Source organism: Salmo trutta, chromosome 9 (assembly GCF_901001165.1).
Source record: "Salmo trutta chromosome 9, fSalTru1.1, whole genome shotgun sequence".
NCBI classification, from domain to species: Eukaryota; Metazoa; Chordata; class Actinopteri; order Salmoniformes; family Salmonidae; genus Salmo; species Salmo trutta.
In genome coordinates, this window is record NC_042965.1 from 13,936,188 (window position 1) to 13,953,759 (window position 17,572).

The 17,572-nt window shown below is 44.5% G+C and overlaps 1 protein-coding gene and 1 pseudogene across 2 annotated transcripts; one reads left to right on the forward strand and one right to left on the reverse strand.

The window, feature by feature from the left end:
* The first annotated feature begins 91 nt into the window (after positions 1-91).
* Positions 92-7,211, forward strand: gle1 (GLE1 RNA export mediator). 2 transcript variants are annotated; one of them, XM_029762523.1, is made up of 16 exons: positions 92-308; positions 582-833; positions 944-1,105; positions 2,946-3,094; positions 3,237-3,297; positions 3,391-3,645; positions 3,806-4,031; positions 4,158-4,270; positions 4,424-4,493; positions 4,629-4,771; positions 4,972-5,162; positions 5,345-5,474; positions 5,615-5,719; positions 5,819-5,901; positions 6,029-6,092; positions 6,246-7,211. In XM_029762523.1, exons 1-16 carry the CDS (start codon positions 210-212, stop codon positions 6,312-6,314), a joined length of 2,172 nt encoding a protein of 723 aa, XP_029618383.1. In that variant the 5' UTR covers positions 92-209; the 3' UTR covers positions 6,315-7,211. The 2 variants fall into 2 exon arrangements, with proteins under 2 accessions (XP_029618383.1, XP_029618384.1); XM_029762524.1 differs by having other exon boundaries at positions 947-1,105.
* On the reverse strand, positions 7,189-10,685 carry LOC115199952 (prostaglandin E synthase 2-like; annotated as a pseudogene).
* Between the last annotated feature and the right edge of the window lie 6,887 nt (positions 10,686-17,572).

The window sequence follows — 17,572 nt, forward strand, 5'->3', positions numbered from 1 at the left end:
TTGTTCACAATATGTTACGATTTTACCCATTATGAAGGCAAAGTAGCTTTGAGGATAAACAGCCTTGACTCGGAACCATAGATATATCAGAGCCGGAAATGGACCACGTCGGAGTTTGACTTTCAGTGGCACTTATACCGCAATCAGCAGCTAGCCTAATAATCACCTGTCTCTTAAAGTGTTTGTCGTGTGTTTATTTACACGCCAAAATGCCTGCTGAAAGTTTACGATGGGATACGTTGGAGGCCTTGAAAAACTCACCAAAGGGAAGACTGAAATACAACCCAGACTGGCTCGAAAAGGGGGAGGTAATGAACGTCAGCATGCTAGCTAACGGCTTCACATATATAACGTTAGCTCAAAGGTTCAGTTGTTTCGCATGTTCTGCATTCGCTAACTGACAAAAACAAAGTTACAGCATCACCAATATAATTATTAGCCTGCTACCTAGCTGGACCATGGTATATCTACGATTTCAGTATTCTAACCAACATTGGACACGTTTTAAATAAGCATTTAATTGGATTAGATATGTGATATAGCCTAACGTTACTGGTATGATCCTTTCTCGTCCCCTGCAGGATATTTTGTCAGGTTGTAATGAAGCTCCTAGCTTGTCCCCACTCTCTGGGCTCATCTTGAAGAGGCTTAACATGAGCCCTCGAGCGCTTCAGAAGACCTGCTCTTTGGGCTCTGCTTCTCGTGACCCAAGTCCAGGCCTGTCTGAGGAAGCCCCAGTCTCCTCAACCAGCCCCTTCGCTTCAGCCAATGCTCAGCCCACTCCCCTCTCTTCTCCACTACTGGTCCCCAGGTTGAAGAAAGACACAGAGCAGGCAAGTCTCTTTCCCGCTCTATTTATACCATTTTGTAACTCCCTCTGCACACAATTTTTTTTTTTACATTCGTATGAATTCACCACATTTGTCTTCATATCGATCCATAGCAGATTGTTGGTGATGAGGACAGTGCCCCAGATGCCAGCGACGATCTCAGTCCAGCCACCAACCCCATTCCTCCCCCCACCATCTCCCTTCTGTCTCCCAGGGCAACTCAAATGGAAGGATGTATACGCATTTGTGAGGAGAAACATCGTGCCAAAGCTAAGGTTGCAATAGCTTTTTTCTTTTTTTTCTTAGTTACCTTGTTCATGCATCAACATGGCATAATAATATATTGAATGCATTAACAGCAATTACCGTAACCAAACAAATATTGTAGATTAGAATGGTAAATGTGATACTGGTGTGCCATCCCCGCAGCCTCCACAATGTATTAGTCCACTCAGACAGGCGTGCATCAGACAGGTGTCTCGTGTACCATAACAACAAAATATATACAGTACCAGTCAAAAGTTTGGACACACCTACTCTTCCAGGGTTTTTCTTTATTTTTACTATTTTCTACATTGTGGAATAATAGTGAAGACATCAAAACTATGAAATAGCACATATGGAATCATGTAGTATCCAAAAGATTGTTAAACAAATCAAAATAGATTTTAGATCATTCTAAGTAGCCACCCTTTGCCTTGATGACGGCTTTACACACTCTTGGCATTCTCTCAATTAGCTTCATGAGGTAGTCACCTGGAATGCATTTCAATTAACAGGTGTGCCTTGTTAAAAATTAATTTGTGGATTTTCTTTCCTTAATGCGTTTGAGCCAATCAGTTGTGTTGTGACAAGGTAGGGTTGGTATACAGAAGATAGCCCTATTTGGTAAAAGACCAAGTCCATATTATGGCAAGAACGGCTCAAATAAGAAAAGAGAAATGACAGTCCATCATTACTTTAAGACATGAAGGTCAGTCAATACGGGACATTTCAAGAACTTTGAAAGTTTCTTCAAATGCAGTCGCAAAAACCATCAAGCACTATGATGAAACTGGCTCTCATGAGCACCGCCACAAGAAAGAAAGACCCAGAGTTAACTCTGCTGCAGAGGATAAGTTCATTACAGTTACCAGCCTCAGAAATTGAAGCCCAAATAAGTGCTTCACAGAGTTCAAGTAACAGACACTTCTCAAGATCAATTGTTCAGAGGAGACTGCATGAATCAGGCCTTCATGGTCAAATTGCTGCAAAGAAACCACTACTAAAGGGAACCAATAAGAAGAAGAGACTTGCTTTGGCCAAGAAACACAAGCAATATCCTTTGGTCTGATGAGTCCAAATTTGAGAATTCTGGTTCCAACCGCTGTGTCTTTGTGAGACGCAGAGTAGGTGAAGGGATAATCTCCGCATGTGTGGTTCCCATTGTGAAGCATGGAGGAGGAGGTGTGGGAGTGCTTTGCTGGTGACACTCAGTGATTTTATTTAGAATTCAAGGCACACTTAACCAGCATGGTTACCACAGTATTCTGCAGCGATACGCCATCCCATCTGGTTTGCGCTTAGTGGGACTATCATTTGTTTTTCAACAGGACAATGACCCAAAACACACCTTCAGGCCGTGTAAGGGCTATTTGACCAAGAAGGAGACTGATGGAGTGCTGTATCGGATGACCTGTCCTGCACAATCACCCAACCTCAACCCAATTGAGATGGTTTGGGATGAGTTGGAACGCAGAGTGAAGGAAAGGCAGCCAACAAGTGCTCAGCATATGTGGAAACTACTTCAAGACTGTTGAAACATTCCAGGTGAAGCTGGTTGAGAGAATGCCAAGCGTGTGCAAAGCTGTCATCAAGGCAAAGGGTGGCTACTTTGAAGAGTTCCCACATGTTTAACACTTTTTTGGGGTTACTACATGATTCCATATGTGTTATTTCATAGTTTTGATGTCTTGACTATTATTATACAATGTAGAAAATAGTACAAATAAAGAAAAACCCTTGAATGAGTAGGTGTGTCCAAACTTTTGATTGGTACTGTATATGTGAGAACCATGGCATTATGTTAAGCTAGCATTTCATACCTAATCTAGACCCTTAAATGTCCTGGTGCAGATGGAGCTGAGTCTGAGGCAGGAGCTGCAGGAGAAGCTGGTGGCCTCAGTTGCGAGCCGTGAGTCGGAGCAGCTCAAACGCTTTGAGGAGTTGATGGAGCTGAAGCAGAGACAGGAGGACCAGAGTATGAGGGACATGATGGACAGAGAGTACGCCCTGCTTGGTTTTTATCTCTAAAGCATAATTGTCTCCTTTTCACCCACCAATATGCTGCTGTCCCTGTGACATAATTGAAAATGTGTTAAATGTCAAGAATCTTCATTTGCTGCTTGTCTTTCTCTTGTTTAAAAGAACACAAGAAAGCATTGGGCGCCAAGAAAAGTTGAAAGAAGAGCACAAAAACAGAATAAAGGTATTGAAAGTTTAACCACTGGAACTTCAGAAAGCAAAATGCAAAACAGTCATATTCAGATACAGGTTGAAAAACCTCCTCCGCCCCTCACAGATCCTGAACCTGCGCCTGCGGGAAGCGGAGCAACAGCGTTTGCGGGAGGTGGAATTTGAGAGGCAGAGACAGGTGGAGGGTAGGGAGAGACTGCGTGCTCTCAACGCCATCCAGGAAGAGATACTTCAACTCAATCAGCTCCTGGAGCCGGCCGCACCCACCCAGTCAGGCCCCTCCCCTGATCTTACATCCTATAGCACCCGTGCCAACCAGCTATGCTCCCAGGTGTCAGAGGTGGTGCGCATGACAGCGGAGGTCAGTGTGATTCTCTTTATCCCTCATCTATGGTTGTATGTGTCTTTGTTGAAGTAGACCCATGCTATGGGGGAGCGGGGAATAACATCTATTGTTTTCATCCTGTTTATGTCCTTGCTCTGGTCAATATGGGTAAGTGGTTGTGATTGTGATTGTGTAGGGGGAGTTCCCCAGTGTGGAGGACATGACGGTGGCGGAGCGGGCACTGCATGAGATGAGGTCACTGATCCGGGTGATGCAGGAGGCGGCTGCCCAGGCCCAGGAGAAGAGGAAGAAGGAGCAGGAGGAGGAAGAGAAGCGCAGGAAGATGGCAATGCTGCAGGCCCAGCAGGAAGAGCAGAAGAAGAGTGCAGCTCTGTCAGCTAAAGAGAAGGCACGGAAAAAGGGTAAGGAGAGGGGGGATAAATGGATGGATAAAAGGAATGTCTTTGTTTGGTTACGTAGGGTATGTACGAATGAGTGAAATGTTAGGTAGTGAACAAGGGGTTTAAAAAGCACTCTTCTTTCCAAAGGCCTGCAGACTAAAGCTGAGCAGAGCACTCTGAAGTGGTACCGAGAGCTGCAGGACTCCGCTAACCAGTGTGCACAGTCTTTTGAAGGCTTGAACAACACTAAGGATATCCAGGTTGGTTGAAACTGCATGGGTGAGGAATGAACTGTGCCATTATAGGAAAATGCAGTTCCCACATTATGATACACCTTCACATTAAAAACTCAATTACAAACGATTGGCAACATTACCTTTTTGTTCCTATCACCTTTTACATTTGTTTTTCAGACAAAGAAACTAAGGATGGAGCTCCAGAAGGCAGCCACAATCCCTGTCAGCCAGATCTCCAGTATCTCAGGTGCGTCTGGGTAATGGAGAGGGCTCAGAGGCTTATAATGACACTCATTCTATCTATGGTAAAGTGAAAGAAGGTGAACATTGCTATAATAATTGTGAGATTGAAATTGTCTGCGCCATGTTTGTCAATACCCAGGTTCCAAGCTCAGGGAAATATTTGACAAGATTGACAAGCTGTTGTCTGGGAGATCAGTGGTATCCGGAGGGAAGTCTGTCTCCACCTCCCAGCATCCCAACGGCCTGGACTTTGTCAGCTACAAACTGGCCGAGAAGTTTGTGGTGAGTTCACATGACCTTAGCTTGAACTGCTGGAGACACAGGACTATTGGTCTGTATGGTCTCTTTACAATTCTATACGTTTTTCATACATTGCTGAATTTCTCTGTTACGTTTTATACTCCCATAGTCATACAAATAAAAGACTAGTGTCTTGTTTTCATAGAGCTCTTAAATGCTTCCTAGTCAATGTGTTTCTCTAGAAACAAGGAGAAGAGGAGGTGGCGTCCCACCACGAGGCAGCCTTCCCCATCGCTGTGGTGGCCTCAGGGGTGTGGGAGCTTCATCCCAAAGTCGGAGACCTCATCCTCGCCCACCTTCATAAGAAATGCCCCTACGCCGTGCCCCACTACCCACCTATGAAGGATGGCACGTCTGTAGAGGAATATCAGAAGTCAGTGAGGCATCACACTGTTTTGCAATGCATCTGGAACAAACTGTAAAGAAACAGAAATTGATGTAATTCCATGACTTTGGGTTGAAAACACCTATGCTGCATTTCAAGTGAGTTGCTTACACGATCTAAGCAAATGAGGTTAGTTGCTCTGGCTGAAGTGTTGTTCTGTGTCCCACCAGAATCTTAGGCTACCGTGTGGAAGATGGAGGGGTGGAGGCTCAGGACAGCTTTTTGAAGAGGATGTCAGGAATGATCCGCCTCTATGCTGCTATCATTCAGCTCAGATGGCCTTATGGCTCCAAGCAGGGGGTATCGACAATCCTACATTGTTTACATAACGAATGCTAATATCACTAACTATGTCAAAACACTTCACTGACCCTCCCCCCCAATTGTATACTGTTATTAGGCTGACCTTTATTATTATGATTATGTGTCCACCCCTCCAGCCTGACCCACATGGGCTGAACAATGGCTGGCGCTGGCTGGCTCAGATGCTGAACATGGAGCCCCTGGCAGACGTCACGGCAACACTCCTTTTTGACTTCCTAGAGGTGATGAGTCATGTTTCTGACACCTGTCTCCAAAGACGGTCTCTGGACTAGACATTTTATGCAGGTCACTGACGTCCCCTGTTCTCGGTCTTCCCTTAGGTCTGTGGCAACGCCCTGATGAAGCAGTATCAGGTTCAGTTTTGGAAGCTCATTCTGCTCATCCAAGAGGAATACTTGCCAAGGTACAATCACCACTCTCAGCAGTTCAGTTTTACATCAGAACAAAATAGTCTGCTGTAACTTTGTGGTACACACTACCTTGGCCGCTCTTTCAATGCTAAGACTTCATGTTGTCATTTGTCCTCTTAGGATTGAAGCTGTCACAAGCCAAGGCCAGGCGGGCTCAGTCACGAGGCTCAAGCAGTTCCTGGAGGTAAGTGCTGCAAGGCCAAGCTGCACGGCCCAGTATAGCACAGTATTATAGGCACCGTTGTTTAACTGACACTGATGCACTGTCTTTAAAACCTACTGAACTCTTAAAATTGGTCAAATGATCCTGTGTTTTCTTTTTTTGTCTCCCTATCAGAGTTCATTAAGAAGCAGGCAGATCCCTCCCCCCAAAGGCCAGCTGAGCTCCCACTTCTGGAGATCCTGAGTGTGGGACGGAAGGATGGGAAAGAAGGTTTTGAACATGATCCATCAGTTGGATTCAAGGCTGCATCACCTCAGTCTACAACTCATAGAATGCACTAGGTAGAGAAGCTCTGTCTTGATGTGGAAGTTATGTTTGCAATGATGCACTATATCCTGATCAATTTGCTTAATAGTATGTATACTTAGTATAGTTGGCTAAAACCAAATTATAACTGGCTTGTATCGTGACTGCAACATCAACCATTTTATCCAATCTTCATGCTAATTCTACTGCATAGTCATATCCGTTCTTTTTCTCCTTACTCTTGTTGAGAACATTATACTATTAAGGTAGTTATGTAGCTTCTTGCTGTACAGTTCAAGGCTTTTTTCCCTGATTCAATGTGACTATTTTGCTTTACCAAATTCATATGGTATTACTTATTTTAAACTGAGGGATTTCTTTCCCTTTTTTTTTGTTTCTATTTGTATTTCTTTTTTTGTTGACTGCTTTTAGATCTGAGTACTCAATCATGGCATCCTCTATTCAAGTCATATTGTCAGTGGTCATAATGGAATGGAATCCACCAACATGTTTATATTTTGTACATTGACATCTAATTAGTTGTTTTTATATATTGTGAGGATTTAAGGTTTGCATTTACCACTGTTGGTGCTGAGCTTGTACCAAACCGTTACAAGGCTGCATTCACAGGCAGCCCAATATTGGTATTTTGACCAATCGCAGATATTTTTCAGAACTGATCTGATCGGTCAAAAGACCAATTGGTGAAAAAAAGATCATAATTGGGCTGCCTGTCTAAATGCAGTCTTAGAGTGAAATGAATAATACAGGTGTAACTTGTAAAATAACAATGTACAGTGTTACTGAATTAAAACATGATACATTGTTTACTTATTTTTAACCTTTTTACATGTATGCACATTAGGCTGATTAATACAACAATTTCAACCAGTTTGTCCAATGGTAGCTCCCAAATTATTATACCCATTTCACTTTGCACACTAACGCTCAGATAATTCAATCTGGCTATGACTGGAACCCTCGAACAACCATCTGAGGTAGAATAAGGAGTTAAAGAAAAAATCCTGAAACAGGTAGCCATAAGATTGAGTATACTTTCCATCAAAGCATTAAGTGTATTTCCTACTTTCAGAACTTATGGAAGATCAAACCTAGAGTGAAAAGTATATTGAGTCATCAGATGTAACGTTGAACAGTTAAACAGTCATGTTAGCTTGTTAAATTTAAACCTTTGTGGAATAAATGGAAAACAAAACAGGGGCAGAAAAAAATGGAACCCAAAATGCAAAGACTGGAGGTAATGTTTTGCACTCAGACGCAATGTAAATTTAAAACTGCCAATTTGGTTTTACCCATGTCATACACATTGTTCAAGTCTGCAGCTTTGACACTGGGGGACACCAGGTAGACAGAAACCCACAGTAACCAAGTATCTAAACAGCTAATTGCTGGCAGTTTATTAAAGCAAATCAACGGGTGCATTTTCACAGACATATCAAGGTTGGAAGTAGATTTCTGTGAATTGCAGCAGGTGGAAAAGGTCCTTAGGACAGAATGTTATTGCATTTTTCCACCTATCATGCTGTCTTTACTTAACGCAATCCCTTTTCCCATCTCATGACATCTACAGATTTAGTCTGAGGGCTGGAAGTGCTATTGAATTCAAGTCTCCTAGCGCTGGTCAATGTTTTGAGCAAGATCAGTTGTGGTCCTCATGGCTTGCTGTAACTTTCTCCATGCGTCTATACCAGCTCTTCACCTTAGTGTTCCCCATCATGTCGTTCCAGGCCTCAAGACCCTCCATCACTCTCAGGATCCCATACACTGCCTGCAGAGAAGAGATTCAAGGACAATCAGCAAAACACACTTTGGCTATTGTAAACAAATAGTCTCATCAGGAAATCTGCATCTGAGACAAAGTAGACAATACAAGTTCTAGAAGTCTTAGATAATACTTCACATGACAGATGTGATGCTCTTACCAGGTCAGCCAGATTGGGCTGGTCTCCACCCATGAACAACTTCTTGCCAATGGCCGCCACCCACTCATTGACTGCCTTGTACAGATCCTGTCTCACATCATCCTGCAAGTTGTGTCTGCAGGATAGAGGCATTACATTTAAACAGAGGTCATCACTAAGCATTATTGGCTAGTTATATATCAGACAATCACACAAAAAATGGTTTTGTCACCCACCTACTTTTCAGTCGTTTTGAGATGACAAACATGGCAGCTGCTCCAACATACTTTGCAAAGAAGCCCTCATAAGTGCCAAACTTGCCCTCACGGACAATATAGTCAAAGGAGGCCAGGGCCTCTCCAGTGGTCCGGTACACGTTGGGCGAGATCAGGTGAACCAGCCAATCATCTGCCCACGTACACCATTTGATCTCCTCTCTGAAGAAGATGGACAGTGAAGAGAAAGGGACATTTAACCCTAGATGATGCTTGACAATCTATCAAGAGTAGTGATGCACAGTATGTCTTTAGAGAGGTTTGGACAGATACATTAATTTTCATTAGTAACCCATGCACTGAGGCTTTGTCATTATGGGCAGCAGTAATTTGGCATCCAATGTGTTCACCTACTTTCTGGAGTCTTTCTCTGGGTATATCGTCTGACCTTCAGCTTCATTCACCATTACTTGTTGTTGAACTCTGTCACCTCCTTCCCCTTCTCATTGACGGCTTTCATCTCTGGGTAACGGCGCATAATCTCTGAGATGGTTTTATCTCTGGAGGAAGAGAGAGAATTCAGAATGCTTAGTTATCATGATCAAGAAGGACCACTTTATGTAAAAAAAACAACTAGAACACTTCTCGGGAGGTAGCTACTTACTTGCTCACCAACTGTGTCTTCAAAGCGCTGATTATTACTGAGGAATCGTTCAGTTGCTGATAGGTCAAGAGCACAGAAGGCGAGTGATCACATGACAAGTTCTCCATCATCTCATACACACCTGTAACTAATACCAAGCCTAGCCAGCAGATCCGACCCACTTGCTTACAGGTGCACTATGGTCGGACAGGCTTCCTGTGTAGATTAAGACACTGTAGAGCCGGTGCGAGATATGTACTCCGAATTGTCCCATTATCCCCACGGTTACACAGAAGACTGAGCAACTGCTAAAAAAATAGCAGTCGTTCAATCTTCTCTCTTTGTAACAGTTAGGATAATGGGACTATTCAGAGAACGCACTTCTTATCCCTGGAATGAGGTACGTTTTCCGAGCCATATATATATATAGGAAGCCTGTCTGACCCCAGTGCAGCTGTAAATAAGCGGGTCGGATCTGTTAGCTAATACCAAGCCATGCAGAGCGACTCTGTCCCCCTTACCACATCATTGTTCACCATTAGGATTGGCATTTTTCTGTAAGTTGACCACTTGATTTCCTTCCTCATGACGGGGTTGACCTCCACAATCTCATATGGAAGCCGATGGTAGTGCAGAAAAGCTCTCACTTTACTGCAGAACGGGCAGGTCTTGTACTAGTACAGGGTTTACTTCAGGCCACCATCAGAATAAGCCTGTGGAAGACATACAAGTCAGAAAAAGTCAATTTTATTAACTGCAAATATATTTTAAAAGGCAACATTTGGTTGAACTCGGATCTAACATTGGGCAAACTACATGACAAAAGTGTAACAGTGTAGGTTCCGTCCCTCTCTTCGCCCCCAACCCGGGCTCGAACCAGGGACCCTTGCACACATCAACAACCGACACCCACGAAGCATCGTTACCCATCGCGCCACAAAAGCCACGGCTCTTGCAACGCAAGGGGTAACCCTACTTCAAGTCTCAGAGCGAGTGACGTCACCGATTGAAATGCTATTAGCGCGCACCACCGCTAACTAACTAGCCATTTCACATCGGTTACAAAAGCACACCAGCCAGTAGTCCCGAATGTGGCGATGCGTTTCATCGTGTACATGTCTGATTTATTAGTCAAACCACAGACAGGTTGTCAGCTGACACAATCCACCTGACATGCTTTGCTTCAGGTAGACTATATGGACATCAATGAAAATAGATTTCATAGCTAATATTATTGCCTATTACCATGGCTTCTTCTTCAGCAAGGTGATGTTGGACAGACAACTATTGTTTTATACAAGCCAAGTCCCCCTCCAAGCAGGAACGCACACCCCAGGACACGGCCACCGCGCAGAGGGGTGAAGGGCAGTCTGGATCGGAACCCTGAACCGCCCGTTCCGTATGCCCTGCTGGATCTATGCAGCGAGACCCTTGGAACCAGAGGGGCAATATTCCCAGCAAGACATACTGGACACTCCAAAATGTGCCTGCCGATCTTACCGGCAGTTCTCGCACAAGAAGCTGCCATCTTGATTGTACATAAATTCCCACAATGCAGTACGTAGGGACTTGTTCAAGAACATAGTATCGATTTGCGATTTGGTGGGGTGTTCAAGAGCATCGGTGGGGTGTTCAAGAAGGTTTCTAGGAAATATGCTTTTTGGATCAGGCCCACTGGCCTTCAGCATCAGAGGGAGGGGGACCTCCCATTGTTAAACTCCAAAGTCAGCTCTTGGGCTATAAATAAAGCAAAGAAAGCCTACCCCCAAAAACAACAAACTCGCTCTAACAGCCGTTGAAATGGACTTGTTCTATATCTTTTCCCCCCTGCCCTTTAATCATCAGAATAAGTTGCAATGTGAGATAACTTACAATATGATGCTTTTGTATGTAACCTTACCTTGCAGGTTGCCATTGTTCCAATGGTATAAAGCAGAGGGGGCTGGTGGGAGGAGCTCTGGGAGGACAGGCTCATTGTAATGGCTGGAATGGAATCTTTGGAATGGTACCAGACACACCAAACACATGTCTGACTCTGTTCAGTTGATTCCATTCCAGCCATTACAATGAGCCCATCCTACTATAGCCGCTTCCAACAGCCTTCTCTGGTATACAGTCTATACCATTACTACTGTAGGAGCCATTTCGGCCTACTTTTGTGGTTGTTGTCCATTTGTGTATTCCACATCATTTGTACACTAGAGGGCACTATGTGTTGGGTCATCGGTCACAGGTCACATATACACTGCTCAAAAAAATAAAGGGAACACTAAAATAACACATCCTAGATCTGAATTAAGGAAATAATCTTATTAAATAATTTTTTCTTTACATAGTTGAATGTGCTGACAACAGAATCACACAAAAATAATCAATGGAAATCCAATTTATCAACCCATGGAGGTCTGGATTTGGAGTCACACTCAAAATTAAAGTGGAAAACCACACTACAGGCTGATCCAACTTAGGCGCAGTAGTGTGTGTGGCCTCCACGTGCCTGTATGACCTCCCTACAACACCTGGGCATGCTCCTGATGAGGTGGCGGATGGTCTCCTGAGGGATCTCCTCCCAGACCTGGACTAAAGCATCCGCCAACTCCTGGACAGTCTGTGGTGCAACGTGGCGTTGGTGGATGGAGCGAGACATGATGTCCCAGATGTGCTCAATTGGATTCAGGTCTGGGGAACGAGCGGGCCAGTCTATAGCATCAATGCCTTCCTCTTGCAGGAACTGCTGACACACTCCAGCCACATGAGGTCTAGCATTGTCTTGCATTAGGAGGAACCCAGGGCCAACCGCACCAGCATATGGTCTCACAAGGGGTCTGAGGATCTCATCTCGGTACCTAATGGCAGTCAGGCTACCTCTGGCGAGCACATGGGGGGCTGTGCGGCCCCCCAAAGAAATGCCACCCCACACCATGACTGACCCACCGCCAAACCGGTCATGCTGGAGGATGTTGCAGGCAGCAGAACGTTCTCCACGGCGTCTCCAGACTCTGTCACGTCTGTCACATGTGCTCAGTGTGAACCTGCTTTCATCTGTGAAGAGCACAGGGCGCCAGTGGCGAATTTGCCAATCTTGGTGTTCTCTGGCAAATGCCAAACGTCCTGCACGGTGTTGAGCTGTAAGCACAACCCCCACCTGTGGACGTCGGGCCCTCATACCACCCTCATGGAGTCTGTTTCTGACCGTATGAGCAGGCACATGCACATTTGTGGCCTGCTGGAGGTCATTTTGCAGGGCTCTGGCAGTGCTCCTCCTGCTCCTCCTTGCACAAAGACGGAGGTAGCGGTCCTGCTGCTGGGTTGTTGCCCTCCTACGGCCTCCTCCACTTCTCCTGATGTACTGGCCTGTCTCCTGGTAGCGCCTCCATGCTCTGGACACTACGCTGACAGACACAGCAAACCTTCTTGCCACAGCTCGCATTGATGTGCCATCCTGGATGAGCTGCACTACCTGAGCCACTTGTGTGGGTTGTAGACTCCGTCTCATGCTACCACGAGAGTGAAAGCACCGCCAGCATTCAAAAATGACCAAAACATCAGCCAGGAAGCATAGGAACTGAGAAGTGGCCTGTGGTCACCACCTGCAGAACCACTCCTTTATTGGGGGTGTCTTGCTAATTGCCTATAATTTCCACCTGTTGTCTATTCCATTTGCACAACAGCATGTGAAATTTATTGTCAATCAGTGTTGCTTCCTAAGTGGACAGTTTGATTTCACAGAAGTGTGATTGACTTGGAGTTACATTGTCACATTTGTCGTAGTGGAGAGAAGACCAAGCCGCAGCGGGTATGTGGATACTCATATTCTTTTAATGAAAAAATACGCAAAAGCATCCACAGTGAAAAACAATAAATGATACTCACGACAAGAACAGTTTTGCAGGCTAACAAACGCAGTGCAAAAACAACTACCCACAACCCCAAAGAAAAACACACACTACTATATAGGACTCCCAATCAAAGGCAACTCAACACACCTGCCTTCAATTGGGAGTCCAATCACCAACACAACACTTAACACACAAAACCCTGCCACATCCTGACCAAAACTAATCCAATTGCTCCCTCTGCTGGTCAGGACGTGACATACATTGTGTTGTTTAAGTGTTCCCTTTATTTTTTTGAGCAGTGTATATTGGCGCACAGGTATGGAGAGCATACAGTTCTCACCGTTGACACTATGGAACTAAGATTAGCCTACGTACCTGTAATACAACCTGGTCTCCGGGCAATTTGGCTGCAGAAACCAGGCGGGGTAAAACATCTGCCTGTATGGAATTATTGCTATTTTATCTTTGCTGATAAATGGGCAAAAGACCCAACCAAAGAGCGTCGTTTGGAAAGCAGTTATTTTTGCACGCGTCTATGAACATTTGTAAATCCCAGTGTATTCCACCTGTGCTAGTGGCTATCAGGAAGGTTAGCTACTACAACTACAGTTTGGGTCCTGTTAGTAACTATCCCAGGCTAACTAGGTGCTGACATGGAAGTTCCATGAAACTATTTGGAGATCACCAAAGACCTTTTGTGTTCACAAATGCTGAAATTGGAGAAGAAAGAAGATATTATTAATAACAAATAGATGATGTCCAGTGGCCTAGACTATTATGCTCTTAAAGTTTTCATAAAAAAACAGACGTTTAAGGCTTAGTTATAGCGAAACACATTCATTCTGATCTTCATTTTGACAGTTCATTGCAAAAGTTATATATTTTGGTCTTTTAGTAGTAAATCAAGCTCTTTTTGAAATCGTGATTTAGAGAAGGTGCCTCTATGTCATCTCAAGGGAGGGGTTTGGTATGAAATACACTCCCTTAGAGATGCTAGATGTGCTGGGGGGTACCACCGCAATGCTTACTTTAAAAGCAGGTGACAGCGTGCCTTATTTGGCAATGGTCTTGGTAAGTGGAGTGTGCCAATATGCACTACATGGCCAAAATTATATGGACACCTGCTCATCAAACATCTCATTCCAAAATCATGGGCATTATTATGGTGTTGGTCCCCACCCTTTGCTGCTATAACAGCCTCCACTATTCTAGGAAGGCTTTCCACTAGATGTTGGAACATTGCTGCGAGGACTTGCTTCCATTCAGCCACAAGAGCAATAGTGAGGTCGGACACTGATGTTTAGCGATTAGGCCTTGCTCGCAGTCGGTGTTCCAGTTCATACCAAAGGTGTTCGATGGGGTTGAGGTCAGGACTCTGTGCAGGCCAGTCAAGTTCTTCCACACTGATATCAACAAACCATTTCTGTATGGACCTTGTTTTGTGCACGGGGGCATTGTCATGCTAAAACGGGAAAGGGCCTTCCCAAACTGTTGCCACAAAGTTGGAAGCACAGAATCGTTTAGAATGTTGTTGTATGTTGCAACGTTAAGATTTCCATTCACTGGAAAGAGGGCCTAGCCCGAACCATGAAAAACAGCCCCAGACCATGGTTCCTCCTACACCAAACATTATAGTTGGCACTATGCATTCAGGCAGGGAGCATTCTCCTGACATCCGTCAAACCCAGATTTGTCTGTCGGACTGCCAGATGGTGAAGTGAAATTAATCACTCCAACTCCAGAGAACGCGTTCCACTGCTCCAGAGTCCAATGGTGGCAAGCTTTACACCACGCCAGTCGACGCTTGGCATTGTGCTTGGTGATCTTAGGCTTGTGTGCGGCTGCTCAGCCATGGAAACCCATTTCATGAAGCACCCGACCAACAGTTATTGTACTGACTGTGCTTCCTGAGGCAGTTTGTAGCTGGGTAGTGATTGTTGCAACCGAGGACAGAAGATTTTTAAGCGCTACGGGCTTCAGCAATCGGCGGTCTCGTTCTCAGATCTAGTGTGGCCTACAACTTTGTGGCTGAGCTGTTGTTGCTCCTAGATGTTTCCACTTCACAATAACATCACTTACAGTTGACCAGGGCAGTTCTACTAGGGCAGAAATTTGACGAACTGACTAGTTGGAAAGGTGGCATCCTATGGCGGTGCCACGTTGAAAGTCACTGAGCTCTTCAGTAATGGGCCTGTCAGCAACGGTTGTGGCTGAAATAACGAATAAAAAATTGGATGTAATAAATGTATCACTAGCCACTTTAAACAATGCCACTTTATATAATGTTTACATACCCTACATCACTCATCTCAAATGTATATACTGTACTCTATACCATCTACTGGATCTTGCCTATGCCATTCGGCCATCGCTCATCCATATATTCTTATGTACATATTCTTATTCATTCCTTTACACTTGTGTATATAAGGTAGTTGTTGTGAAATTGTTAGATTACTTGTTAGATATTACTGCATGGTCGGAACTAGAAGCACAAGCATTTCGCTACACTCGCATTAACATCTGCTAACCATGTGCATGTGACAAATAACATTTGATTTGATTTAACTGAATCCACTAATTTGAAGGGGTGTCCATATACTTTTGTATATATAGTGTATGTTTGGATACATACAGTATATATGCATATATGGGCATGTACAATGCATTCGGAAAGTATTCAGACACCATTCCCTGTTTCAAAATTGTGTTACGTTACAGCCTTATTCTAAAATTGCAGAATTTTTTTTCCCTCATCAATCTACGCCCAATACCCCATAATGACAAAGCGAAAACAGATTTTTATAAATGTTTGCAAATGTATAAAAAAACAAAAAACAGAAATACCTTATTTATATAAGTATTCAGACCCTTTGCTATGAGACTCGAAATGTATCTCAGGTGCATCCTGTTTCCATTGATAATTCTTCAAATGTTTCTACAAGTTGTGAATTAGAGGGTGATGCCTCTGGAAGTTATACACTGATTGAGTAGGTGAAGACTAGAGAGACGGTTAGAGAGACAGGTCCTCAGTTTAGGGTTCTTTAATGTTGACTGGAGATTAACAATGTTTGCAATTCTGTGCCATGTCAATCAGCGATTATCCAATTAACTGTTTATCCATACAAGACGTGGTCTTACTTACAGTTTTGGTGTTCATGCACAGTGATGAATAAATTGGTCAGAAAGGAAATAATGTCCAAAACTGAGATTTGTGTTCACAGCAGTAGGTGGCGAGCTGCACTTGGTAATGAACTAAACACTCTGCCAGCTTGTGATAGCTGTGATGTCATTACTGAGTTCTTAAAGGGACAGGCTTTCTTACACAGCTGCCCCGAATGTCTGCTACGACATTCTAGGTCAGAGAGCTCGAGGGAGCTGAGGGTCCACGATGAGAACCACTTGATCCACAGTTAGTTCTCGTCCATCCTTCCTCAACTTCTATCTTTCCTGTAGACTTGGCAAGTAATAGGAAATGAACTGGAACCAAAAGAAATTGGCAAGGACTTGGCTATGCCTTCAGCAGTGTTTCCCTAGGATGTTACTGGAGTCATACAAAATCTGAGGAAGAGATGCGTTGTAGCGTCCCATGAGTAGGAGGCTCATGTGACGGGATCTGGGTCCGTGACATCGGAGGAGAGGTACCCAAGGGGTTTTGCGTTTAAGATTCCGTCCACTACAGGAGAGCACAGTGCGGATCACGGTTTCAGTGTTGGTCTGTTCCTTGAGTATGACCTTGAGAGCAATCTTCACTGACATCACCTCTCTTTCCCACGTTCCAGCAAAGTGAGGGCTTGGCGGGTTTACCTGGAATGTTATCCTCTGTTCGGCCAACAGTTCCTTCAGGTTGGGGGCCATCACTTTGAAGGCCTGTCGCAGTTGTCGGTCTTCTCCAACGAAGTTCATACCATTGTCCGAAAGAAGCTCGAAAGGCTTGCCTCAACGTGCAATGAAGCGTCTTAGAGACATCAGGAAGGTATCGGCATCCAGGCTCTCCAGGAGGTCCGGGTGGGTGCAGCGGCTGCTCAATCTATTTGTAGACGATGCGCCATCTCTTTTCGTTGCGACGTCCAATTTTTATGTTGAATGGTCCGAAACAATCCACTCCAGTAGAGTAAAAGGGTGGCTTGTACAGTTGCAGACGAGCAGAAGGTAAGTCCGCCATCTTTGGAACTTCAGGTTTGGCACTCAATCTTTGCCATTGCAAACAGGTGTGGGGAAACTTCCAGATGGCTTCCCTTCCCCGCAGAATCCAGTATCTATGACTCTGTTCTGCCAGAACCCTCTCTGGGCCGGGATGGAGGAGAATCTCGTCGAAATTTTGAATGAGTAGCTTGGTCAGTGGATGATTTGGATCCAAGACGATGGGGTGCATAGCATCCATCTCCAGGTGCTCTGCTCTTCGCAGTCTACAGCCAACTCTAAGGAGTCCCGAATCCTTATCATAGTCAGGAGACAAGGGACACAGACGACTGTTAGAAGGTATAGACTGGTTTGACATGATGGCCTGGACTCAGTTATGTGATCCGCTGGGTGGTTCGCGGTATCCACATACCTCCAGTTGGCTACGTCCGTA